This window comes from Physeter macrocephalus, chromosome 15, assembly GCF_002837175.3.
Source record: "Physeter macrocephalus isolate SW-GA chromosome 15, ASM283717v5, whole genome shotgun sequence".
Lineage (NCBI taxonomy): Eukaryota > Metazoa > Chordata > Mammalia > Artiodactyla > Physeteridae > Physeter > Physeter macrocephalus.
In genome coordinates, this window is record NC_041228.1 from 63,178,171 (window position 1) to 63,206,012 (window position 27,842).

General features: G+C 37.6%; 1 protein-coding gene across 22 annotated transcripts in view; it reads left to right on the forward strand.

Moving 5' to 3' along the window:
- The window catches only part of STAU2 (staufen double-stranded RNA binding protein 2), a 319,639-nt gene that overhangs the window by 232,949 nt on the left and 58,848 nt on the right, over positions 1–27,842 (forward strand). For 2 of the 22 annotated variants that reach the window (XM_028500364.2, XM_028500368.1), the window contains one exon: positions 7,830–7,907. The exons of 17 other annotated variants lie outside the window; for them this stretch is intronic. In XM_028500364.2, the coding sequence (XP_028356165.1) occupies positions 7,830–7,898 (69 nt within the window). In that variant the 3' untranslated portion in view covers positions 7,899–7,907. Of the gene's footprint in view, positions 1–6,249; positions 6,424–7,829; positions 7,908–16,517; positions 18,361–27,842 lie in introns of those variants that run through there. 3 more of the 22 variants (XM_055091123.1, XM_028500357.2, XM_055091121.1) reach the window with 3 other exon arrangements.

Consider the following 27,842-nt stretch of genomic DNA (forward strand, 5'->3'; position numbering starts at 1 on the left):
ATACCATTGAAAGCAGCTCTAAGAATCATCTCCTGTGTGCCACTTCTGGACAACCCCCTTGCAGTGGCTGTAGAAATGGAAACTCCTTCTCTCTTGTTCCTTTGTGGAATAATAGGTACTTTCCCAGGATTAGCTGCTCCTGGAGAAGAAACAACTGATAATTGAAAATGTCTTAATTTACATTTATATTTTGCTTGACATTTGTGGGCCAAAAGACAAATTACCAATGGCCTTGGTCAACAAACAATAATCTTATTAAACATGCTTTGGAAATACTTGTTGAATTTCATACTTCTTTTTTTCTATTAAGGCTGAAATTATGGATTCCATGATAGGTAAGGGAGAAGAAAGGCAGAGATAAGTCTAAGGTTCTTTCTCTGGAAAAATATGTTAAACATTATAATATAATATGATCAGGAAACTGACCTAAGCCTTTACCTTCAGAAGTTTAGAATCTGGGAAATGTTTTACTTATTCATGCTGGGGAAGATTTATAGAAAAGTGAAATGTACTACTATACTTATCTATTTCATAGATAAGGCATCTGGAGTATGTGTATATAGGGTGTATAACATAATAGCAACAAGTGGAATAGATACTTAAAATTTTAAGATATGAAATTAAATACATTGAATATAAACACAGAATTCTAAAATAGGTCATACTTTGCCATTAATATCTGTTTTCTTTGTTTAGAGATATATTTCCATTTAAAAGCCTAATGTTACTCAAGATAAATTTTTAAGACATAAATTCCTTAATTCTAGTTTTCATTTTAATGAGAGTTCAACACTTCTATTTAGTAAATATCCAACTGGGAAGGTTTCCGCAATTTTTTTTAGTAGGAAAGTTTACACAATAGAAGTGTTTTCTTATTACCAAATTAGTTACTTTGAAGTATCTGGCAGATTACATCAATCTCTTATTTGAATTGGTACTGCAAGAAGACATCTATTGTACACCATTAGTGATGCATTAAATTGGTTATTTATGTTTTAAAATCGAAGCATGGTAGAATCTTTTGTGTTTGCCTTCGAAGATTGCTGTTATAATAAAACATTTTGAAATGAGTAAAGTTGCCCTTTTGGTTTAGTTAATGCATCACTGGAGAACCTAAAGATTTTAGCCTCTAACCACCCGTCTCCTAGTTTAATAGAATGTGAGAAAACTGTGTAAATTCCTTTATATTTTAAGGAAAACAATTGTTACATATTATTTGTCTAATCACTTTATATCCACAGCTAAGAAAATAATAAAAGAGAAGACTTATTGATCACTAGTCTCAAGTGCAGTCTTCTAAACATTTGAGCATAATAAAATTAAAGTGTGCTGTGCTGTTTTATCATGCTCATATATTGTAATAGTGGTCTTGTGGACACTAAGATCATATAGTTACTTTATCATTGGAATTGTAACTAAACCATGTATCAGAAATCTTACTTTCTAGCTTCTATTAAAAAATTTGGGGAGAGGCCACAACAGTGAGAGGCCCCCGTACCACAAAAAAAAAAAAAAAAAAAAAAGAAAAAACAAATTTGTACAAATGATGAAAAGCAGAGGACCAATAGTAACTTTTACTAATTACTGGCAGAAATGAGTGTATTTTGCTAAAGGTGTCCCACAATATACTGTGTAACCCGATACTAGTAATAATTTAACTCTAGGAATGGTTAAAACTTTTTGTCTGTTTAGTGACTAAATACATACTAGGCCCTATTAGCTAGACAAGTAGATTGGTAGTGAAATAGGTCTCACGCTTTTTTGAATCCCTTATAGTACTAGACACATATATAATTTAATAAAGACTCTCAATGATAACCTCACCTCTGAATTTCCCTGAGAAAATAAAAGATAAATAAAATCAAGGCATGGAGCCCCAGCTCCAGAGCGATCCATGAGAGTACCGATCTCTTATCTATACACTGCTTGTCTTAGACAGAGCTGTTTCACTTCTGATCAGAGTCATTCCCTACCCCTGATATCTAGAGCCCATATTCTAGGATTTTCTATGTCCTCTGGGACTTGATTTCTCAACAGTTACCTTTCTCTTCTCCAGTGGCTTCTTTCCCTCAACTTGCAAGTATCTCCCTCATTTAAAAAAAATCTTCCCCCTCCACTATACCTTCCTTTTTGAGCTTTAATATTATTTTCTTCCTTTCCTCAATTGCCAGACTCATTGCACTTTATCACCCTTTTATTTACTGGTAGGCAACCAGTGAATACAGTATGATTTCCATCCCAACCACCATTACAAGTGCCCTGGCCATGGTCACCATAGTCCTACCAGTTGCCAAATACCAGGGCCTATACTCAGCCCTCATCCTATTTGACCTTTCTGCAGGATTGCTTCCCTCCTTCATGAAACCCTCTTTTCCCTTGACTTACCTCTTCCTTTTGACTCCTTATCTTTTACTGGCCCCTTAAGTGCTGCTGTACCCAAGTGTTTTTTACCCATGCTTCCTTGGTTCCTTTTGTGTCCTATCCACTTCCATGACTTGCGTTATCATGCACATTTTGATGTTTTCCCAACCTCCGTATTTAGCTGTGACTCCTTGTATCAGTGAGCGTTCTCCAGAGAAACAGAACCAGTAGTATGTATACGCAGAGAGAGAGAAAGACATTTTAAATAGTCAGCTCATGCGGTTTTGGGGGCTGTCAAGTTCAAAGTCTGTAGTGGAGGTCAGCAAGCTGGAAACACAGAGTCGATGTTGCAGTCTTGAGTCTGAACTCTGTAGGGCGGGCTGGCAGAGTGGAAATTCTGTTATAGTGTTGAGGCAGAAATCCTTCTTCGAAAACCTGGTTTTGCTCTTAAGATCTTCAACTGATTGGATGAGCCCCACCCACACTATCGAGGATAATCTCCTTTACTTAAAATCCGTTGCTTATAAATATTAACTACATCTACAAAATACTATCACAGCAACATCTAAACTAGTGTGTGATAAAGCAACTGGACACTGCAGCCTAGCCAAGCCGACACGTAAAATTAACCATCACGTTCCCCTACCATGTCTCGGTATGTTTCAGCTCTAGGGATAGTTGGAAGACATACGGATTGACATTTGACAGTTGGTTCTTGTACCCACAGGCTGGGTTACCTGGGGCAAGTTTCTTAATCTCCCCAAATAGAAGTTCCTTTGTTTACAAAACAATGATGTTTGGTCTGTTTGTCTTCATGGTAAACTTAGTCTTTTTATGTCAGCCCCATGCCTATCATGTGCCAGTTATGTAAATATGAATGAATGGAGTGCATAATGAATGAAAGCAGGAAAGAGACTTGAGTGTTGATGTCACCCAAGTGGAGAGCTAAGATTCAGACTTCAGAATCAGATTAACAGTTCTTACCAACAAATTTCTCTAGTAAGAATAAAAAAAAGGAAACGTGCCTACACAGTACGTGTACGTACTGTGTGTCTGTGTGTTTCTTTATAGATAGAATGAATGCAAGCGACAGTGTTTACACACGTATATGCTGTATAGTGTATATGCTGTGTGGCCATTCATGCAACAAACATTACACATCCGCGAAGTGCCAGGCCGTACACTAGGCATGGGCCACACAACATTAAGAGTTTCCTGATTCTGCCTCTGTTTACTTTCTTCACTGGCCTCTGACATGTGAAAGATAATTGTCTGGAGAAATTAACTGTAGGTGACTGCAGGTTAGCAATAATGCTTACCTTTTTTCCTCCAGAAATGACAGTATTATATGTCAGTTTGGCTCTGCCGATACTCCTTAAATAATATAAATCAGGTAGAAAATTGACTTAATGACGTGATTCTATCCTGTAGGGAAATTTACAAACACAATATATGTTATGCTAATTATTAAAGGGATCAATATGTTGTTATGTTGCCACCAGAAATATGAATTAATGTCACCAGCTTTCACTATATATAATGTTGAAATACATTTTAGAGATTTGCAGAAACACCTTTATATTTTGACAAAGGATGTGGAATGTTTTATTAGCAACTTATTAAAAAAAATAAGAATTCTGTTATATAATGGTTTATAATGATACAGAAACACATGAGTGTACTATTATTATTCTATTATAAATTTGAGGAGGAAAGAGAAGGTTCAGAAGATTATAGTAATGCCAGAGAGTACATCTGTATAATTGTTGTAAAGTTTGGTATAACAAACTCATAAGCTAATTGAGATGATGTACAGTTGTACCTGGAGAAAAATAATTTGTAGGGGTCTGTTGCAGGTATAATTGATAATTGAAAAGTTGTCCTGTAGTGCAAGTAGATTCTACTCCAGCCTTTAAATTACTAAATGATTAATGATACCACATAGCTAATGGTTTATACATTTTTCTCAATTATCGTTAAGAAAATATAATTGAATATTATTACCTGTTTTAATGCACATGGACTTTCCCAGTAATAAGCTCCCAAGAATCGACAATGATATCTACTATTGAACATTGCTTCACTTGTGCTGTGGTTCACTAATATAAAACCCTGATAGCCTTAGTAATTTAGACTAAATGAAACAAAGCAGAAATTAAATAGGCTGTATCACTGTAGTAGTAATTTTGGATGTTTATTCATTTGAGAAACAGTCTTATGATTTTTATGATTACATAAAGATCTAAGCTTCAGATTAAGGCCAAATCTGCATCATATAATATGGAATGGGGACTTGGCAATTACTAATAGACTTAAGCCAATTTAATAGATTAAGTAACCCACTCTCTGTGGCGTTGAGTCCAGAAGATAATTGCCAGTTCTTTACTTCTTAATGATGGTTCAGTGTTGGGAAGAATCATCTAGAGTTTTAAAAATGCCAGATAAAATAGGAAATTAATGAACCTTTCCTGATGAAAGTAGATGCTCCATGGAAGCATTAAAGCTATGGTTTTCATATGCTTGTGCTGAATTTTTACTAATTCTGTTGTTAATATATTAATTTTGACAACAAAGTAATGGTAGGTTTTTGAAATGGAAAGAACTGTTAGCGACCGTTTAGATCTGTGCTGTCGAGTATGTTAATCATTAGCCCATGTGGCTACTGAGCATTGGAAATGTGGCGTCGTCCACACGGGACGTGTGCTGTAAGGATTTCAAAGATCTAGTACCAAAAATAAATGTATAAGATCTCATTAATGACTTTTTATTGATTAAATATTGAAATGATAATATTTTGGATATATCAGGTTAAATAAAAATATATTATTAAAATTAATTTCAACTGTTTCCTTTTACTTTTTAAATGTGGCTATAAAAATTACATATGTAGCCCACGTTATATTTCTCTTGGACTGTGCAGGTCTAGATAAACTCTTATTTTAAAGATGAGGAAGGGGCTTCCCTGGTGGCGCAGTGGTTGAGAGTCCGCCTGCCGATGCAGGGGACACGGGTTCGTGCCCCGGTCCGGGAAGATCCCACATGCCGCGGAGCGGCTGGGCCCGTGAGCCATGGCCGCTGAGCCTGCGCGTCCGGAGCCCGTGCTCCGCAACGGGAGAGGCCACAACAGTGAGAGGCCCGCGTAACGCAAAAATAAATAAATAAAAGATGAGGAAATCGAAACCCAAAGAAGTGAAGGGACTTACCCAAATCTTGCACAGCTTATAAGTGGCAGAGCTGAGACTCAAACCCAGGCTTTCTGATATCTGACCCAGCTCTTTCCATTCTGACACTTCCTTCAGATGTGGCAGTTAAAACACACACACACACACACACATTCCAGAGCGTATACATCTCAGTAAGTATTGGTTCCTCCAAAGTGGTCATCTTAGCATCTTGGGAGGCAATGTATGTTTGTTTATTTTAGTGATACATGTAAGTTTCCACTTTCAGAAATGTCTTCAGAATTTTCCAAACATTTTTGGTAGCAATTTTATTACTTTTTGTGGTGGCTTTGATTTTTAGAAATAACTACAAATTATGGAGATGTTGGCTAAGTAATATTATTGTGATCTGAAAGTGTGATCATAAAAGGCAGCTTCATATGTGTGTATGTGTGTACCTGTGTATGTGTGTGTGTTTGTGTCGGGGAGAGAGAACGAGAACACACACTTGAAGTAGACAATCTTGTGAAAGACAATTCCAAAATGGAATTCTCCAACTGTATTAATTGTTGTTTCCCTAGATGAATATTAATAAGACAGTGCTCATTTGTATACATAATTTCTGAGATATTTTAATCATTGTGGTTTTTGTTTTTGTTTTTGTTTTTGTTTTTTTTGCGGTACGTGGGCCTCTCACTGCTGTGGCCTCTCCCGTTGCGGAGCACAGGCTCCGGACGCGCAGGCTCAGCGACCAAGGCTCACGGGCCCAGCCGCTCCGCGGCATGTGGAATCCTCCCGGACTGGGGCACGAACTCGCATCCCCTGCATCGGCAGGCAGACTCTCAACCACTGCGCCACCAGGGAAGCCCTCATTGTTATTTTATAGTCACATTTTTCATGAGATAAACCCAAGAACTAATGTTAGCTATATACATATATATATTATATATACTGAGCTTTGTGAGTTATTCCTACTAGTAGTTTATGATTTATTTTAAGGGCCCCTGTCTTTAAATGTGGGTAATGTAGGTAAATTAAGTAATGAAAAAAGCATGACTTTTTATTGGCATTTTGTTTAATAACTGGAAGACTCTATAATATTACATTAAATAGAGGAGACACTAAATAAGTAATGAAATCATTTGGTAAAGTAACTGATATGTGTTTTTTAAAATAACTTGTTAGAAAAATGTAAATGTTTAAAATAAACTTCTTTTTAAAATTTTAACCATTTCTTATACTCATTACCAGTAAAAGCAAAAAACCCTCCCATTTCCAATTAAATGGCAGACTTTTACTTTATTTACATGTGATGCTAAGTATTTGTATAACTGAGAACAGAAAGTATATCATCGAGCAAAATGAGGAAATCCTTCTGAGGCCTGTTATGTGGTATGGTTTTTATAATATGAAGTAACATACTTAATATAATATCTGTAAATTATTGAATGCCATAAACATATTCCTCTATATTTCATTAAATTTTATATATAGTAATATACTTAGCGCTTAGAATACCTAAAGGGACCAGTCCACTTCTAAGTTGAACAGATCAGTTTCCTTACATGGTATTTTGGGTTATAGCCAACCATCCCAGCATGTGATATAAAGTAGATTTATTGTTTCAATTGCAAATAAAAAATCATACCCGACAAATAAGAGTAAAAACTCTTCCTTTTATCAATAGAATATATTAATTTAGAAATGGGAACAGACTTAAGGTTTTTATTCTAAATAGATGATAAAGGAACTCTGAGATTATAATAAAATGTTGTTATACTTGACCCTGGGGCATTCTACAGTGTCTTGTGATTTGTTTATCTCCATTTTATTGACACAATTGGAAAAATGTTGTTTTTCCTTCTGTATGCGTATAAATCAGTAATCTATAAAACTTAAAATGTTAACAAAACTTTACATTAAAATTTAAGTTAACTTTTCTTAATAATTTTTAGATTTTATTGACACAACACAATTGGAAAAATGTTGTTTTTCCTTCTGTATGCGTATAAATCAGTAATCTATAAAACTTAAAATGTTAACAAAACTTTACATTAAAATTTAAGTTAACTTTTCTTAATAATTTTTAGATTCTAATTACAGTGCAAGTGGCTTACAGTTCGTTGATAATACAGATCGTTTTAAAAGAGTCTTTGCTCTGAGCCAGGTCATAGATTTTTAATAGAAGGTCATACAACTACTGCTGCATTTTCATATTGTTCAAAAACGTGACAAACTTTAATATTCAGATCCACTGATCAGACTGAGCTAGCTTTATTTTATATCTTCTTTTGACATTTGCCATAGATGGACTTGAAAATCATTCAGTCATCAAACTTCATTGTATACAAAGATGAAAGAAGTATCTATTCGTAGAGGTAAAATGTCAGTTTGGAAAAATGTTATTTTGAACAATTGTACGTGCTCATTGTAAATCACTTGCAGTTGTGACTACTATGCTTGCTTCATCATGTATGTCTCTATTTAAGCATCTCTCTATTAATCTGTCTTCGGGGGGATGGCTTTCAAAGGAGCAGACATTCCTATACTCTTCCCCCGCCCCAATAATTTAGCATGCATGTCATTAACTTGAGTTCAGTATTTGTTTCTGGTTCCTCTGTTTCCTTTTGAGGTAAAATTTACATACAATAAAATGCACAAATCCTAAAGTGTACCAGTTGACAAGTTCTGACTCTATGCCTGTGCAACTCAAACCCCTATCAAGATATAAAACATTACCATCACCACAAGAAGTTCCCTCAGGTCCCGTTTCAGTAAATCCCAGCCCTCGCCGCATCAAAGGCAACCGCTGTTCTGGTATTATTCCATGATATATTAGTTTGCCTGTTCCAGAACTTTATGTAAATGAACTCATATAGTGTACACTCATTTGTGTCATGCTGCTTTTACTCAGCAGAACATTTGGGGGCTTTATCCATGTTGTTGCATGTATCCATGGTTTTTTGTTTTTTTGTTTTTTACTGCCAAATAGTTTAGTATTTTATTGTAGGAATAGGCCACAGTTTGTTTATTCATTCTACTTTTGATAGACATCTGAGCTGTTTCCAGTTTTTAACTACCCTGAGTACAGCTGCTATGAGCATTCTTGTAGAAGTCTTTTACGGATATGTTTTCATTTCTCTTGGATCAGTCCCTAAGCGTGGAATTGCTGGGTCATAGGGTAGGTGTACATTTTATATAAGACACCGTGTGATGCCCCCACCAACTACGTGCAGAATTCAGTCGCTGCACATCTTTGCCAACGTTGGGTGTGTCCTTTTAATTTTATTCATAATGGTGGGTGTGTAATGATATCTCATTATGGTTTTAATTTGTTGTTCCCTGATGACTCATGGTGTTGCGTACTTCTACATGTGTTTAATTGGTCATTCATATATTTTTCTTTGTGAAGAGTCTGTTCAAGTTTTTGCCCATTTTAAAATAGGTTGTTTTTCTTTTTATTAAGTTATAGGAGTTCTTTATTGGTATGCTAGATACCAATTCTTTGTCATGTATGCTTTGCAGGTATTTTTTCCTCAGTCTTTGGCTTCCTTATTCATCTTCTTATCAGTGTATTTTCATGAGCACAAGTTTTTAATTTTGAGGCATTCCTTAAAGTTTTACATTATGATTATTTATCTCTGCTTTAAGAAACCTTTGCCTGGTCCTGATTTGTGAAGATATTCTCCTTTTTTTCATCTAAGAGCTTTATAGTTTTAGCTTTTACATTTAGGTCTAAGATAGATCTAAAGTTAATTTTTGTGTGTGGTGAGAGAAGAAGTCAAGGTTTTGTTTGTTCGTTTGTCTGTTTACATGTCGTGTTCAGTTAGGGAATCCTAACAGAGTTGGATTACTTTGATGTTTTGTTGAAAATCAAGTGACCAAATAAGTGTGGGTCTATTTCTGGGCTCTCTGTCCCATTCCATGAATCAATTTGTCAGTCTATATGCTAATATTACTGTACTTTATATTAAATGAATGGTGATTTTTAATAGCTTTATTGTAGCTTTATATTAAGTGAATGACCATGTGTAACAGCTGCATATATGCTGTTGTATGTATGTACCTTTATTTTCTTGCCAATTTTTAATTTAAAATTTTAATTTAACTTAATTTCCAACTTTGTACTACCATAAAAAATAACTGCTACGAAAATCCTTGCACATATATCTTTCCCTGCTTGTTGAATTATCTCCTTTCAAGGTTAATTTCTATATGTGGGAATTCTGGGTCAAAGGATGAGGACATTTTTCATTTTGATATGTAAACCCAATCTGTCTTTTATACTCCCATCAACCTTAGTATCAGAGTACCTGTTTCCTCTTACCATATGAGGAGTTAAACTTCTAAAAGGTAAATTTTGATAACAAGAATTAGTGAACTTGGGCCCTCTGGTTGTGTGTGTCTGTTTATGGGATTGTCATTTACTTATGATTCCTCCTAACTTTTGTCTCTGAATTATGTGGAAAGTATTTTCCAACAGGGTAGGGTACATCTTGCCAATATGAGGTGGTTAACTAAGTCTCAGGTTCTGTTTTCGCTTTTGTTGGTAATGACTGTGTATCGATGCGACCAGTGGGTGAGACTGACTAAGCTGGTGAGCATCGCTATGACAATGGCGTCACCTCTGAGAACTTTCCCTGAACTCTGTACTTCGGCTCTCAAAAACAACAAAAAAATCCTTGAACAATAGAAAATAGTCTGGGCTCATTTAATGGATACCTGGTAATTTTCTGACATAATAGTAGCTTGTGTTGCACAGTTTACAATGCCAATCTGAATCAGTAACAATGAAATGCTTTATTATTTTTGTACTCTATATTTGGACTAAACTCTTAAATGTTGAGAGTTGGAAACAAAGCTTGGTACTGGACCTCTTTTCACCGCCCCCCCCCCCGCCGCCGCCCCCCGCTCCACCCTGACTTCTTGGTGATGTGGGGAAGGAATTTTCCATTAACTCTCTTTGTGGCCAGTTTAAAGAAAAAAAAAAAAAAGTCAAAACATGCCACATCAGGAAAACACTGAACTATGAGCTCTTGCCCAGCTTAACAGTTTCTTTCCTTAAGTATTTTTACATTGCTAAATGAAGCTTAAATCTGATTTATTTCTTAAGGGTAAGTATAATGAATGTTGAGCTGGGACATCAGCAGATGGACATTCTAAGTTCTAAGACACCAAGAAATACATGTGTGATCTCTGACAAATTACTTAAATCTCTGCTAAATCTTTGTAGACCTCAGTTTCCTCATCTGTAAAACTAGGGGCCTGATCTTTGCTATCTCTAAGATCCCTTGCTGTTCTATAATTCTTTGATCGAATCTGTTCTAGATTTCTAACTTAGCGTAAAAGTTTGTTTGAAAAACAGTAGATTTTAAATATAGCTTAGCTAAATATTTTGGGTTAGAAAAGAACATAAGTACAAAAATTTTTTAAATGTGTTTAAATCCCTTAAACTACAATTTCCCCAACTGTGCATACTGTGCATGCTGTGCCTTCCTAAATAATGTCAGAGCTGAAGTCTAGGATAACTTTTTTTCGTGCAAGCACACACAGAAATGTTAGGGGAAATAGACTGTGTGCCTTTTTGAATCACCTGTTGAGAAAATGGGCAACTATTGACAAGTCTGATTCATGGCTGAGTGACTGCTCTGCTAGCCTTCACATGATCCCCACTGAGCAAAATCTTTGACCGCCTGCTAAACGAGGTCTGTTTGAAGTTTCTTTTTAACATTTCCAAAACGTTAATTCAGCAGGATGTCTCCACTGGGGTTCTCCATGTCACCAAATCAGCAGCTGTTGAAATCCATTCACTTCAGCATGAAATGTTTTCATAAGTGCTTTTTTTATTTGTGACAACAGCAAAGTAAACAGAAGACTAAAATTCTACCTCATTCAACATGTACATGTGTTAAAACTGCTTCTGATTGCAGTTTACATTCGTGGTATTTATTTGCAAGCATTAATACCAACAGACAGTTTTACTACAGAGCGTTTTCTTTTTAAAGTAATTTATCTAAACATTCATGCTTTGAATAAGTAAGAATTTATACTGTGTCTTTAAAGCAAAAGTTTATATTTCTTATGAAGCCCTGATTTGTGTGTGTGTGTGTCCATAACTGGTTTAGGATATGTTTAAATCTCCAGATGAACTGTTTGTTAATTTTGCAAATTCTAGTAGTGTAATTGTAGAACATAGTAGTAAAATACGGTAGTATTTATAAATGCTTTCAGAAATTTCCCACTTTTAAAAGGAAAAATATTAAGTTTCCAGGGACATAATTTAACAGGATAAAGTAATGTAAAATTCTTGAGGTAAAGAACTGAGGGCTGGCCAAATCTGATGGTAAAGATAAGGCACACCAAGGTCTACAGATTATACTGAGTTGTTTAAATAGAGCTGTACTCTTAAGAGCTGGGATCTCCCCACATGTCCTTAACTGACTGCAGAGTTAGGCACGAGGACTGCTACACTTTCTCGCTGTGGTTTGAGCTAAGTCCCTTTTTCTGTTTATTCTGGCTTTAAAAGACTTAAGTGTAGTTTTATAAGTTCATTAACTTGCTTCATTCTTTGAGATGCATTTCACTTCCATATTATCAAATTTCATGACATGCAGAGAATTATCAGATCAACCCATTATACAGCCTAGCAGCATGAAGTCTTTTTCCATCTACAGGGAGAACACTGTGTAAATCAGGCTCTCGGGTTTCGGTGAGAGGCAGAGGGTTGCACGGTGTCCATTTGTCAAGTTGATTGCACCGCAGCGAGGTTACATTAGCTTGTCTTTGAACAGAAGTGAAATCTTATGCAAAGCTCCCCTTTCTGTCGTTTACACTAACATCCATCCTCTTAAACCAAGGCCTCGGAGAAAAACAAAGTGATGGCACAATATAATCAGTCACTCAAGTTGTCTGTCATCTGTTTTCTTAAGGAAATGACTTTTAAGTCAGAGCAGAGAACTGTAGAAAATTAACAAGGGTTGTAGTAGTAAAAGTAGGTGGAATTTTTTTAAACTGCAGATGTCTTTTTGAGAAGATTTTATATGCAGAATGCCAAAAAGGATTCCCCCATCCTCTTTCTTTGATAATGAACCTCCTGAAATGTACTTCTTCTAGAACAATAGACCTACTGCTGTGAACAACTGGAGTCTTTTTTGCTTAATGCGGCTCCATGTTAATGCTCCCGAGAAACTTTCTGAAAACTGAGTCTACAGAACTCTCAGCCTCAGTGGGTCCTCCGACAATCAGCTCACCGCCTTTCAGTTCAGAGCTGCCGAACTTCAGTTACCTAACGGCAAATATTGCCGATAGGAGGCTGCTTTGGGGTAAATGGTACTTTAAATGTAGATTATTGGCATTTCATTACCCAATATTGCACTTAGATAATTTCTTTAAAACTGTTCGCCTCTGTTGAAACCCTAACTGTATTGCCAGTGATGGCCAATCTAAGGCTGGTGATCAAATTTGCAAGTTTTATTTCCCTAAGCCTGTTTTATGGGCTGAAACACTCAGGTCATTTGCACCCTGTCTCATTCATCATGAAGTAGTTAAACTCAGATTGTTAAACCAGGAGAGATTAGTTGACAGACAACAACGGTACATTAGATTAAGGCCTCCTTCGGTTGTACTGAACTATTTATCCATTCCATTTGTGTGACATTTATAGCAAACTGGATTTTAAAAGAAGCAGGGAGAGAATTTTAAAACAAGGGGAAATAACCAGTCTTTTTTCAGTAATGTGATTAATATTTTTTATCTTTTTCATTTGGTCTCTCAGTCACTAACACTGAAGACCTCCTGAAAAAGAAACAACTTGCCAGTGTGCTTAAATGTAGAAGTCTCCCTTGCGTTTTCTCTGTAGACGTATTTAATAGTTACATTGCTGTTGGTTTTTTATTTTTTATTTTTTTAATAGATCTTTACTGGAGTATAATTGCTTCACAATACTGTGTTAGTCTCTGTCGTACAACAAAGTGAATCAGCCACGTGCACACGTTCATCCCCACACCCCCTCCCCCCGAGCCTCCCTCCCACCCTCCCCATCCCACAATCCCTTCTGCCAAAGTATTGCTAAGAGCACATTCAATCTTTTCTTAAAAACTATTCTAGAAAATCTCTGAAGAATTGGTAGAAAAAATTGACCCATACTTCTCAGCACTGGGGGATAGAAACTGGGATTTTCATTTCAACTTGTACTTATTTTAGTTATAGTTAAATGCATTTTACAAATTGCCACTGTTAGTAACCCCTGCAACCCCCCCCCATGAGTTATTAAGCATTGTATTATAGAGAAGCTTTATTGTTTTCTTCCCTTTTGAAACTTATGTGAAGATTTGGAATTGGTGAACTCCTGAGAAACCCAAGAGATCAATCTTGATTTGTTTATTTTTCTTAGCGAAGATTTTAATAGCCTGGTATAGCTTTTTTCTCTTTTAAGAGCATTCCTTATTTCCTCTGTTGAGGAATGAAATATTGTTAAAAGCAACTCGTAAATGAAAAAGCGAAAAACAGTTTAAGTAACTGAATCTTTCATTGTCAAAATGAGGAGACCTCAGATTTAAAAGACTGATCTTTAATTGCCCGTTTCCTCATATTTCTTCCCAATTTAACCTCAAGGTGATTTTTAGAGATATGGCTTGAGTGGTCATTTTACCTTTGCTTTGGAGGAATTTATTACTGCTTTATTTCCTTTATTACAGCTTTATTTCCTTGGACTAGCAGAGCCATAAATGCTGGATTCTTTGTAATCAAAAGCTATTTTATGATGATTTCCATCTTCTAAATAGGAAACTTGTACATATTTTTTTAACCTTTGAACATTCACAACTGGATGCAAACATGATGTCAATAGCACAGTAAAAATATAAAAAATATATATGTTGTTTTCTGACTTTAGTCCCATCTTTTTACTTGGAATTTTAAATTATGTTTGTATATAAAGGTAATTTAAAAATTTATACTCTGTATAAGAGTACACTTAAATTACCCCGTTGTTCTTTTAAAGGACAAAAAATGTTTATGGTAAAATTTTCATTCTTTCACCCATATATATTCCTTAACATTTACTGAGTACAAACTTTGTGCCACAAAACTGAAACTGTTTTTGCCTGGATTAAATATTTGCATCACACAAAATGTTTTTTCTTTATAGTAAACTGATTTTTTTCCCAAATTAGATAAGAAAATTTACATTTCAGAATCACTGATTCTCCCAAATATTTCATCACAGTTAATATAGGTTATGATTCATTATAAAGCATGAATTCATTTTTATGTTATATATAGGTTGTACCTAATGAAAATTTATATTCTGGTTTTTAAGTAACTTAATCTCTCCTTTCTTATATGCCAAATGTTGGTTTTCTCTTGCTGTATCAGTTGTTAACCTGAATCAAGCTAATTTGGTCTGGGATTATTTAAACCACTGTTCAACATTGATAATAATGCCGCAATATTGCCTTGTACAGATATATTCAAAGCTCTTAAGATGTGCCAAGATCCTTTACATGTGCATTTGGCAAGAAAAGTGTTCTTTTTCATGTTGCAGAGTGCAGCAGGAACAGGCAAGAGTGGGACATTAAACAAACAAACAAATCAGATCCCCTGTCACCCTCTTTATCAAATAGAAGGGCACTCCAGGGTGTTTACGGGAAAGGAGAGAAAAGTACATTCTTCATCCATAATCACTGCCGTGTTTGGGAGCCCCCTCTATTATTACAGAAAATTCGTATGTCGTCTGGTCACCTCTTTATTAACTTCCAATGACAATTAGCGGTTTTCAGTTTGGGGAGGAAACACCAGGGTTCCTCTCTTCCATCAATACAACCAGCCTCCACTCCCACCACCCACCAGAGTTAATAGCAGGCACTGAGTCCCAAGGTCCTTCCCAGAAGTAAGTTCTGGAGAATTCTTTCAAAAGGAAGTTCTTTGCATCATTTCCCTAACTGCCGTATGGATAGCATTGTCAGCTTGATGGACAAGAGAGTTCTTAAGCTGTGGCTCCATTAAAATACTTCCTTGCTTGAAAGATGCCACAGATTGGGGGGAAAGAGCATACTACATTTGTCAGTGCCACCAATTTCAAGAGTCAATGGCCAATGAGAGAGGGAAATTCTGAAATATTAGATACGGTTTTCTGTGACCATTATAAGAGATTTTCTTGGATTTCTAGCTTAAAACAACCTTTTAAAAGCAGATATGGAGAATAGATATTTTTCAGGAGAAACTGAGAGAGCATTTTCTGTTATTAGAGGTCATGTGTGGTAAAATAATTATTTTGCTTTTAATACAAATAGATAGTTAATAATATGCAAAACCAGTCTCTAGTACAAGCTTACGACTTCAACTCCTTGCACATAAAATTTGTTAATTTTTCTCTATATAATATTTTGAGTAACCTAGAAAGGAGGTAATGTGGAGGAAAGAAAGCTCCATTGAATTATTCAAGTGCTCACTTACTTGAAATAAATCACATAGAAATTTATTTGCACAAAGAGATATACTAATGGTAAAATTTAAAACTTCACATTTACCTTTAATTAATAGATTTAGTTATTTGTTCATTTACTTATTTATTCAACAAAAATTTAAGTATTTGTTAGGGGCAGGCCCTGGAGATTCAGGAGCCAGCACACAAGATTCCTGTTCTCACTGAGAGCACACAATCCATAAGCGGAATGACAGTGTATCATGTACTTAGTTGATGCAGTTTCAGGTTAGTTGTCCGTGGAGAGAGGCCTGGCCTCCATTTTTTCCCTCCCTGTCTGGACTCCTTATCAGAAGAATCAAAGATCCTAAACGGTATACCCCAAACTTCCTTGCCAGCCTCTCCTCCCAGCTATCCTACAGACACTCCAGCTTTGGCCAAACCACCTAATGTTCCTTGGGCTTTCCTGACTGTTTATTTTGTTCTTGCTTTTTCTTTCATAGTTATATTGGTTCTTGAAATCCCATTGCAGAGGTCACCGTTATCCAGAAACATGTTTCTTAATTCTCTAGGCTGGTTCAGAGCCCTCCCTTCTTGAACCTCCATGCACTTTTCACTTCTCTCTGGAGCCACCTGGTCATTGGATTGTAAACTCCTCGAGGACTGAGGATCGTCTCCTAAGTCCACGGAATGGTGCGGAGAAGAGAGTCAATGGCTATATATCATATTAAACTGATTAATCATTTTAGAACAAATTATTATTTTAAAAGTGTAGGGTTGTAGTTCTCTAAAAAGCAAAACAGAGCAACATTTTAAAAGTTGCCTGTAATACCAGTTGTTGGTGTTGAGGATGGCGTCATGAATTCAAATAACAGGGACTGTTCTGGCAGTGCTGGCTGCCATGCTGTTGCTTTTGCCCATGGGATTTAGAATGTGTCCATCTGAATTTGGTCTTGGAAGAAGGATGAAGTACAATTATGATGTAAAATTACTAAATAATTAATAGGGTATGGAAAAAGCAAATACCTGAAGGTTATGTCTTTTACTTCTGTCAGAGCCAGTTGTCAAACCTTATTTTATTGGAGAAAACTTTGTAGGGAACCTTAAACTAACCTCCAGCGTGCGTAGTTTTTGCATTTTTAATTGCCATTGAGAGCTGACTGCCTTATCTGGGTCACACAATGAGCTAGTAGCAAAACCAGGAGTCCCAGGCTGCTTCCTTCTTCAGTGTAGAGCAGGAGACAGAAAAGCAGAACCTTTTCTCTCTAACTTGGGTGTTGGTAAATGGGACTAACACCCACCTTACAAACGAAGGTATCATACATCCTTTTATTGTAAGTAATAGGTGGGTTTGGTAAAACATTATTTAGCCGTCCCTATATCAGAATTCATGTAATAAAAATTCATACATTAACAAGGTTCTACTGTGCTAGATTTCCAGTGCTTCACTTATATTCCAGAAAGAATGTTTTAAAGACCGAAGATATTCATATCCATCCGGCTGACCTCTATTCCATTATATGATCACTTACACTAGAAATATATATTTGGAACTAACCTTTGCCTTTTAACATTTCAAGGAAGTTATGTTAACTTGAACTAAATTCCAATGCTCCGTAGCAATTCTAGAAGCAGCTTCAAAACAATGACTTCTTCCATACTCCTGTACTCATAAATATCAAATTTTTTAAATTGTTTTTATATCCTGTCATTCTGCTGGCTTCTAAAATCTTACCATGTATTAGCAATATCCAAAGGGACCTACTGATAGGAACATGGGGACCTGATGAGCTCACGGTCATTGTCATCCCTGAATTTGTATGAAATGTAGCCTTTTAAATTGTCGTTGACACTAAAAGTGAACACTCATCGCATCTTAATATGAGACTAACTCTGGACATGACTGTATTTTTCTTTTCCTCGCAAAAACTGCTCCCTTGCTGACGCCATGGCTGAAACAAAATCCTTAGCATTTAAAAGTAAAGAGTTAGCAAGAGCAATGACTCTGTAAACACCACTTCAGTCAGACTCTGATACCAAATACAGCGTTATGTTCGATGCATGTGGGCATGGCCTCAGAATGTCCCACACAGTGAATCTCTAAGTCCCGCATATCAATCACACCTCCTTCACATACCTGGCCTGGAGCCTTAATGGAATTCCTCCTCGTTATTGCAGTGATAGCTCACTTCCTCTGTTTTTCCAAGCGGCTGCTTATTGTGCCAACTTCTTCAAGGAGCATTTTCTTACCTAAGCAACCCTGTAATGTTGTAATATATGCTGACAGTTCATTTATACAGTCCTTCTTGTTCCAAATGTTTTTATGTTCAATTACTGAAATTTAATCATCAGGAGAGATTGCATTTTCTCTAGATCATGCAGCTTGGCTTAAATGTGAAGTTAATAGTACATTACTGAAATATAAGATTTCAAAGGTTTAGAAATTCTGTAGCAAGAAAATTCATTAAAGTTTGAACTGATCACCTTTGAAATTATAGATAAGAGCTGTGTAAATGGTCACATATAAATCACATATTTTAAGAGAAGTGAATTTGAAATTATAACAAACCAAGTCAATGATTGTTCATGATTGTCTAGACAAGTTTTGAGGGTTGGTTTGGTTTGGTTTGGTTTTTTTTTTTTTTTTTCTGATTTCTTCAAGTTCTTGTGGACATGCTTTTTGGTTTTATTTTACAGCCTCCTCTCCTCTTAATGTTATGTTGTTAAAATTCCTTCAAGCCAAGTGATTCTTTTTAATCTTTTATCAGCATGTTGAAACACTTTTTCTGTAACTCCATTTTTATGCTACTAGGAATAGATGCCAAAAAGGGAAGACCAACCACTCTATCCTCCAAAGTTGTTTCTTGTTTTAGGCTTTTAAATCCTTTTGCTGACCACTGACCACTCTGTGCATGGGGCTTTTTAAAAAGTTTCTTGTGTAAGGTACAAAGCAAATATTAAATATTATTTTTGGTTCTGATACAAGGAAATTAGAAAAGGTATGGGAGCTCTGTTTACCATTCTTTGTCGAGAAAACCACCAATTAAGCCGTCCCAATTGGCTAAATATCACCATTTAATCTGAGCCTAATTCTTCATGTGATCCCGAAAATGAAGTTCTTAAGTTTTATTTAGTGAGTGGTTCAAATCAGTTAACTCTACATAAAAATATTGCAGTCCTCAATTATTGCTGTATGATAAAATTTCTATACCGCAATTAATGAGTCTTGATCTTTCTATGAAAAAATTAAGTAGTATATACAGCTTGTAACCTAAATAAAAGACTTCTGTTACAAATAAAACTGAGTACATTTCATACAAATACGTAGTCTAGATCATATTAAATGAAAGGTTATATACCGAAATGACTTCTGCTGCTGTTTCTTGAAAGAACTTTTTTGGCTTAGGGTGTTTGTGTGAGGGTGTGTGTTTGCATGTAGTGAGTTTACAAAGTGCCAAGGCAAGGACTTTCTTCTCCTTCCTTTGGATTCCTTTCTTACCTAGAAATATGTCATGTATGCTGAAATAAACCAACTTGTTTACCATTCAAATGTCTATTAAATTTTTGAACTCAAAAAAAAAAAAAAGAGCTTTTTTTAGATCATGAGTCTTTTTCCTTTGTTCTTTATGTTTTGAAGTTATAACTAGTAGCTGTGGTGGCCCCAGTGGGCATTCTCTTGGATTTGGCTTCAGGGAGAAATCTGCCACCTCACCTAGACCCCCCGGCAGTGCGAGCACAGGTCGGCTGCTCTACCTGTCAGTAATGAGGCATTCCTATGTAGTACCTGCCTGGCAGAGTGACAGTGGGCATTAGATGAGACCATGTGTATAAAGAACCGAGTGCAGCCCTACACCTGAGAGGAGCTTTATACATGGTATAGACCAGCGGCAGCAGCAAAAAGCAGTTCTCTGGATAAAAAAGTACATTTATATAAAAGGAAGAACAGTCCCACCTGTGTGGGACAGCACTCAAAAGACTATATATACGCAGACCAACTGCACAGTAAGGAAACTTCACTGGGAAAGTGACCTACCTTCTGTACGAGACCTTAAGGAAAACAAAAGTTGTGCCCTGTAGAGTTGTTTGAAGAGGAGGGAATTTTTGAGTCATCCTGCATTTTGATTCATCCGCAAGACTCGGTCGCCACATGCAGTGAAAATTCATTATGATGTTTCCACAAGCAGCATTTCCTACCTTTAAAAATCATAGCTGAAAACTCAGAGCAATGAATGTTTCCCCATATTCCTGAAATATGATCCTATTTAAAAGAAATGTCAGGGCTTCCCTGGTGGCGCAGTGGTTGAGAGTCCGCCTGCCGATGCCGGGGACGCGGGTTCGTGCCCCGGTCCGGGAGGATCCCACGTGCCGTGGAGCGGCTGGGCCCCGTGAGCCATGGCCGCTGAGCCTGCGCGTCCGGAGCCCGTGCTCCGCAACGGGAGAGGCCACAACAGTGAGAGAGGCCCGCGTACCGCAAAACAAACAAACAAACAAAAAAATGTTAGTTCTTTCTATAGTTATTTATTCTGTTATTACACTTTAATCAGGAGTATTATTATATAACTAATTCAAAAACAGGCCTTCGGTTGGGGCAACATTATATAAATGTAAGGGTGCAGAAATACCCTTCTAGCTTGAGAAAAGTTTTTTGGGTTCACCTCCCTACCACCAATAAGTATTTTCATCCAGATACTTATTCCTAGAATCAGATGTGAGAGCGGACTCTAGGCAATGACTCTCAAACTTTGGCAAGCCTTGAAATTCCCAGGTACACTTGTTAGAACACGGATTTCTGGGTCCCACTCCAGAAATCCTGATTCAGTAGGTCTGGAGTGGAGCTGGAGAATTTGCTTTCTGTCGAGTTCCCAAGTGGTGCTGATACTGCCAGTCTGGGGAATCACACTGCCCTGCTCTAAATGTCATCTTTTCAACCACACAGAACTTGTTAATGTATTGATGTTATGACTTTTGTCAGATATTTTATAGAGATGATTGTTCTGTATACGTGGCTGTCTGTTCTCTGCACTCAAAGGTATTCAAAGAAGATCAAAAGAAAGCTGAAAGGGCTATATTAATATGAGACGAGTAGATTTTAGAACAAAGATTATTACCAAAAATAAAGATGATCATTTCGTGTAAAATAGATAGCTAGTGGGAAGCAGCTGCATAGCACAGGGAGATCAGCTCGGTGCTTTGTGACCACCTAGAGGGGTGGGATAGGGAGGGTGGGAGGGAGGGAGGCGCACGAGGGAGGAGATATGGGGATATATGTGTATGTATAGCTGATTCACTTTGTTATAAAGCAGAAACTAACACACCATTGTAAAGCAATTATACTCCAATAAAGATGTTAAAAAAAATAAAATGGATTTTCCAACTAAAAAAAAAAAATCATTTCATGTTAATAAGGAGACCAGTTCATCACGAGGACACAACCCTAAATGCTTATTAACAGAGCTTCAAAATTTATGAAGCAAAAACTGACAGAACTACAAGGAGAAATAGACAAATCTACAATTATAGTCAAAGACTTCAACACCCCTTGCTCAATAACTGAGAGAACAGGTAGACAGAAAATCAGTAAGGGTATAGAAAACTTAAATACTATCAACCAACTTGACCCAACTGACATTTACAGAACACTCCACTGAACAATATACACATTATTTGCAAGTACACATGGAACATTCACCTCTACAAACCATATTCTGGGCCATAACACAAACCTCAATAAATTGAAAGGGATTCAAGTCACAAACTATGTTCTCTACTACAATAGGATTAAATTCAAAATTAATAAAAGAAAAATATATTGAAATTTTCCTATATTTGGAAGCTAAAAAGCACACTTCTAAATAATGGATGGGTCAAAGAAGAGATCACAAGGGAAATTAGATCGTATTTTGAATTGAATGAAAACAAGAATACAACTCATTAAAATTTGTCAGCATAGTTAAAGCAGTAATTATAGGGAAATTTATAGCACTAAGTGACTATATTAGAAAAAAAGGGTCTCAGATCAATGGCCTCAGCTTTCACCTCCAAAGATTAAAAGAAGGAAAGCAAATAAACCCAAAGTAGAATAAATGAAATAACAAAGATGAGAGGAGAACTCAGTGAAATAGTACACAAAAAGAAAAAAGGAAATCAGTGAAACCAAAACCTGGTTCTTTGAAGATCAATAAAATTGATAAACCCCTGGCCAGAGTAGAGGTCAGGACAAAAAGAGAAAAGACACAAATTTCCACTATCAGGGATGAGGGGTAACATTACTGCAGATTTTATAATCATTAAAAGGATAATAAAAAAATATTATAAACAGCTTTATGGCAATAAATTCAATAATTTATATGAAATGAACAAATTCTTTGAAAGACAAAAACATTCCAAGATGTTACTACTGATAGAAATTTCTTATGTTGGAATATGGGGTCTTTGGGGAAGAAATTTTTTTGGCCGCATGGCTGGTGGGATCTTAGTTTCCTGACCAGGGATTGAACCTGGGCCTCTGACAGTGAAAGCGCTGAGTCCTAGCCACTGGACTGCCAGGGAATTCCCAGGGGGAGAAATTTTATAACAAGTCCCGTGAGCAGAGAACAATTGGGTAAAGCTGACTATTCAGTAGACCCAAAGAAATACAATAGCCCTTGCCACACACTGTGCTTATAATAACTTCACCTGGTCTTACAGCTACAGCTGCTCTTGCTAGCATTTCGCCCTGTTTTCCTTTTATACTTGGCCTAAAACTTTTGCTCAGAAGGTGTTCCCTTTTCTTTATTGCGATGTGGCGTACAAATACGATGATGCTATTTCCCAGAAATATGCTTTTGTTTGCTAATAGGAGGATTAGAAAATAAAGTTGAGGAACATTGCCAAAAAGCAGAACAAAAAGACAAAGAGATGGAAAACAAAAGAGGTCCAACATCCAAATATTATGAGTCTCAAAAAATAGAGTACAGGGCTTCCCTGGTGGCGCAGTGGTTGAGAGTCCGCCTGCCGATGCAGGGGACGCGGGTTCGTGCCCCGGTCCGGGAAGATCCCACATGCCGCGGAGCGGCTGGGCCCGTGAGCCATGGCCGCTGGGCCTGCGCGTCCGGAGCCTGTGCTCCACAACGGAAGAGGCCACAGCAGTGAGAGGCCCGCGTACCGCAAAAAAAAAAAAAAAAAAAAAAAAAAAAAAAAAAAAAAAAAAAGAGTACAGTACAGAGAGGAAGGAAGGGAGTTTCCATACTGAAAAAACCCAGAGTGCATGATGAAATGGGTGAAAATCGCTCCCCACTAAAGCATATCATTGTGAAGCTTTACAACACTGAGGACAAGGAGAAGAACTACAAGCTTCTAGAGATCACATGTAAAGGCTCAGAAATCATAATGGCTTTGGGTTTCCGGAAAGCAGTGCAGGAAGGTGACCCTGAAACAAAGCCTTCAGAATTCTGAAGGAAAACAGTCACCAACTAGAATTCTCTACCAACTCAAAACTATTCATCAGTAATGAGTGAACCAAATAAAGATAGATTCAGATATGCAAAGTCTCAAAATATTTACCTTCTGTGCCCCCTTTCTCAAAAACCTCCTTGAAAATATGCCCGCCAAAGTGAGAGAAAGAACAAGATAGGACACGGGAGCTCTGATATAGAAACAGGGCAGAGGCCGTGTCCACAGGGAGGATGAAGGACGATCCCAGGATACGTCATGTATAACGCAGAGTGGAGCAGTGTGATTCGAGAGCTAGACCCCTCGACCGTTGTGATCATTACTGGAAGTGTACAGTCTTTTTTTTTTTTTTTTTTTTTTTTTTGCGGTACGCGGGCCTCTCCCTGTTGTGGCCTCTCCCGTTGCGGAGAACAGGCTCCAGACGCACAGGCTCAGTGGCCATGGCTCACAGGCCCAGCCGCTCCGCGGCATGTGGGATCTTCCCGGACCGGGGCACGAACCCGTGTCCCCTGCATCGGCAGGCGGACTCTCAACCACTGCGCCACCAGGGAAGCCCTAGTGTACAGTCTTTTTAACCTGAAGACATTATGCCAGGTGAACCTGGCCCAGATCCTTTTCTGTATTTTTTTCCCTTCATCATGTATTAATGAAGTTCCTACCTTCCTCCCCGTGTCCTGCTTCCTGATCGTCTGAGGACACTTAATTCACTTCCGCCAATACATTCTCCTGTGAGCTGGAGGTAGAACATGGTGAGTTTAAAATCAGAGGATACAAACCACAAAAAAACAAACAGCCCAATTCAATAATGGACCAAGGACTTAAGTAGACTTTTCTTCAGAGAAGGTATTCAAAGGGCCAATAAGCACATGAATAGATATTCAGCGTCACTTATGTTAGGGAAATGAAAGTAAAAACTGCCGTAAGGTACTACTACTTCATACTCATAAGGATGGCTACTGTCAAAAACACAGAAAATAAGTGTTGGCAAGGATGTGGAGAAATTGGAACCCTTGTGCACCATTGAAGAGAATGTAAAACTGAATGATGCAGCTGCGGTGGAAAACAGTGTAGCAGTTCCTCTAAAAATTAAACATAGGATTACTATATGAGCCAGCAATTCCCCTTCTGGGTATACACCCACAAGAATTAAAAGCAGGGACTCAAAGGGTTATTTGTACACCCATACAGAATTATTCATAATAACCAGAATGTGGGAGCAACCCATGTCCATCAACAGATGAACTGATAAATAAAACGTGGTATATACATATAATGGGATATGATTCAACCTTAAAAAAGAAGGAAATTCTGATACTTGCTACAGTTGACGACATTTTGCTAAGTGTGATAAGCCAGTCACAAAAGACAAATACTGTACAATTCCACTTACAGGAGGTACCTGTCTTCATAAAGACAAAGTAGAATGGTGGTTGCTAGGGGCTGGGAGTACAGAGTTTCAGTTGGGGAAAATGAAAAAGTTCTGGAGATGGATGGTGGTGATAGTTGCACAATAGTTGAATGTTAATGCCACTGCACTGTCCACTTTATTTATTTATTTACTTGGTTGGTTTCCTTTTTTTTTTTTTTTTTTTTTTGAGTATAATTGCTTTACAATATTGTGTTAGTTTCTGCTGTATAATGAAGTGAGTCAGCTATATGTATACCTATATCCCCTCCCTCTTGGACCTCCCTCTCACTGCCCCCCCCCAATCCCACCCATCTAGGTGGTCACAGAGCACCGAGCTGAGCTTCCTGTGCTTTATAGAATGTTCCCGCTAGCTATCAGTTTTACGCATGGTAGTGTATATATGTCAATCCTAATCTCCCAATTCGTCCCACCCTCCCCTTCCACCCCTGCATCCACATGTCCATTCTCTATGTCTGTGTCTCTATCCCTGCCCTGCAAATAGATTCATCTGTACCATTTTTCTAGATTCCACATATATGTGTTACTATACGATATTTTTCTTCTTCTGGTTTACTTCACTCTGTATGACAGACTCTAGGTCCATCCACATCTCTACAAATGAGCCAATTTTGTTCCTTTTTATGGCTGAGTAATATTCCATTGTTTATATCTGCCACATCTTCTTTATCCATTCGTTTGTCATTGGACATTTAGGTTGCTTCCATGTCCTGGCTATTGTAAAGAGTGCTGCAATGAACATTGGGGGGCGTGTGTCCTTTTGAATTATGGTTTTCTCAGGGTATATGCCCAGTAGTCAGGTTGCTGGGTTGTATGGTAGTTCTATTTTTAGTTTTTTAAGGAACCTCCATACTATTCTCCATAGTGGCTGTATCAATTTATATTCCCACTAACAGTGCAAGAGGGGGTTCCCTTTTCTCCACACCCTCTCCAGCATCTACTGTTTGTAGATTTCTTGATGATGGCCATTCTGACTGGTGTGAGGTGATACCTCATTGTAGTTTTGATTTGCATTTCTCTAATAATTCGTACTGTCCACTTTAAAATGGTTAAAATGGTAAACTTTATGTTATGTGCATTTTGGCACAATAATAAAAATACAGAAGATAGCAGCCTACACCTGACCACAATCCTGCCAGATGTCCGGTTCTTGGTCAGCACTGTGGCTGTGACCTTGGCCTAGAGGTGGTGAGACCTCTGTCTCTCAGGGCTTGCTCAGCTGCCCTCTGACTTCTGCAGTAGACGCTCTTGCAAATCCTCAAAGAACCTGAACCAGGCTAGGCCCCTGTTGAGTCTGCCTTCTCCTGACCTTCCATCTAGTAACAGCGATATTGCTTGAATTTCTTTAGACTGTTAGGTCTGTGCTTGCTGTGAGGTTTTCCAAAACTAAACCCAAGTGTTGTTTAGGCGGTAGGATATAGACGGTAAAGTTATAAAGAAAAACCAAGGAATGTTGGCACAAAAAAAAAAGATAATGGTCACTCATAGGACGGGAGTGGGAGGCAACTGGGGAAGGAGATTTTAGGGCTTTTTCAAGATACTAGTCATGTTCTATTTCTTATCCTGAGACGTGGGTACATGGATGTTTGTTGATTTTTTTAAAAAATAAATTTGTATATATGCACTCTTTGTATTATACTTTTCATAATGAGAATTTTTTTTAATTTATTTATTTTTTATTTTATTTTATTTAGTTTTGGCTGTGTTGGGTCTTCGTTGCTGCGCGCGGGCTTTCTCTAGTTGCGGCGAGTGGGAGCTACTCTTCGCTGCAGTGCGTGGGCTTTTCATTGCAGTGGCTTCTCTTGTTGCGGAGCATGGGCTCCAGGCACACGGGCTTCAGTAGTTGTGGACCGCGGGCTCTAGAGCGCAGGCTCAGTAGTTGTGGTGCACGGGCTTAGTTGCTCCGCGGCATGTGGGATCTTCCCGGACCAGGGCTCGAACCCGTGTCCCCTGCATTGGCAGGCGGATTCTTAACCACTGTGCCAGCAAGGAAGCCCCTGTAATGAGAATTTTTAAAAATATTTTAAGTAATTAACATAAGAGTGAATGTAGCTGCAAGTATGGCGTACTCAAATTTACGGTGGTAGCTTTACCTCTCAGTGTGACGTTGAACTACAAGAATTATGAGTCTGTATTTTAGCACGCTTCATAATCTGTTGGAAGGAATTGCTTCAGTCTCTCAGTGTGTAAGTCACAATGCTTGGCCTCTCTTTGCTATCCTCCACTTCTAGTTTGGTTCCCACAGATTTTGTGTTTATTTGGTAACAAAGACTTCTTAAAGTAAACCAGTTATATTTGAGTTTGTGATTACAATCTGTCCTAAGTATCACCTGTAATAAACTGCAAACACTTTTAGATTGGGCTCTTGAATATAGCCATCCCATGGCCACATATTATTTCTACATGTTTAATTTGGGAGGTGCTTAAATCATAGATTGGGCCTCCTTTCTGCATGTGTTTGGTGCATGTTTTATTTCTGCGTGCCGACTAAGAGTCTCATATCCATAACACAATTAAGTCCCCCCTTCTTTTATGCCACCACCCAACCTAGTACACATTAATACGTCTGTACTCATCACACTTCTATTGAAATGTATTTACTTATCAGTGCTTCCCATCAGGTTGTGAGCTCCTCAGAGAGCAATGATCATGCCTTATTCCTTATCTTTATCTCTTCATTGCAAGATCATGCTGGGTAAATAATAAATATTGTATTTGGGGCAGAGAGAACAACATGAACAAAACCACAGAGGCCTGAAGGAGACCCGAGGGCATAGAACGATTGCCGCCTAGCCAGAGGGACTGGTGTGGGAAAGTGCGGTGGGGTGGAGGCTGGAAGAGTAGGCTGGGGGTGGGTTGTAATAATCCTGGATTGCCCCTTGTAGAAATTTGAACTTGATTCTGTAGATGATCATTAACAACAGATGATGTTCAAGACATGACACGTTGGATCTGTGTTTTAGAAAACTAGCTCTGTCAGCATCTGTGTGTTTGATGACATGGGAGAGAGACTAGAGTCAGGGAGACCAGTAAGGAGGCT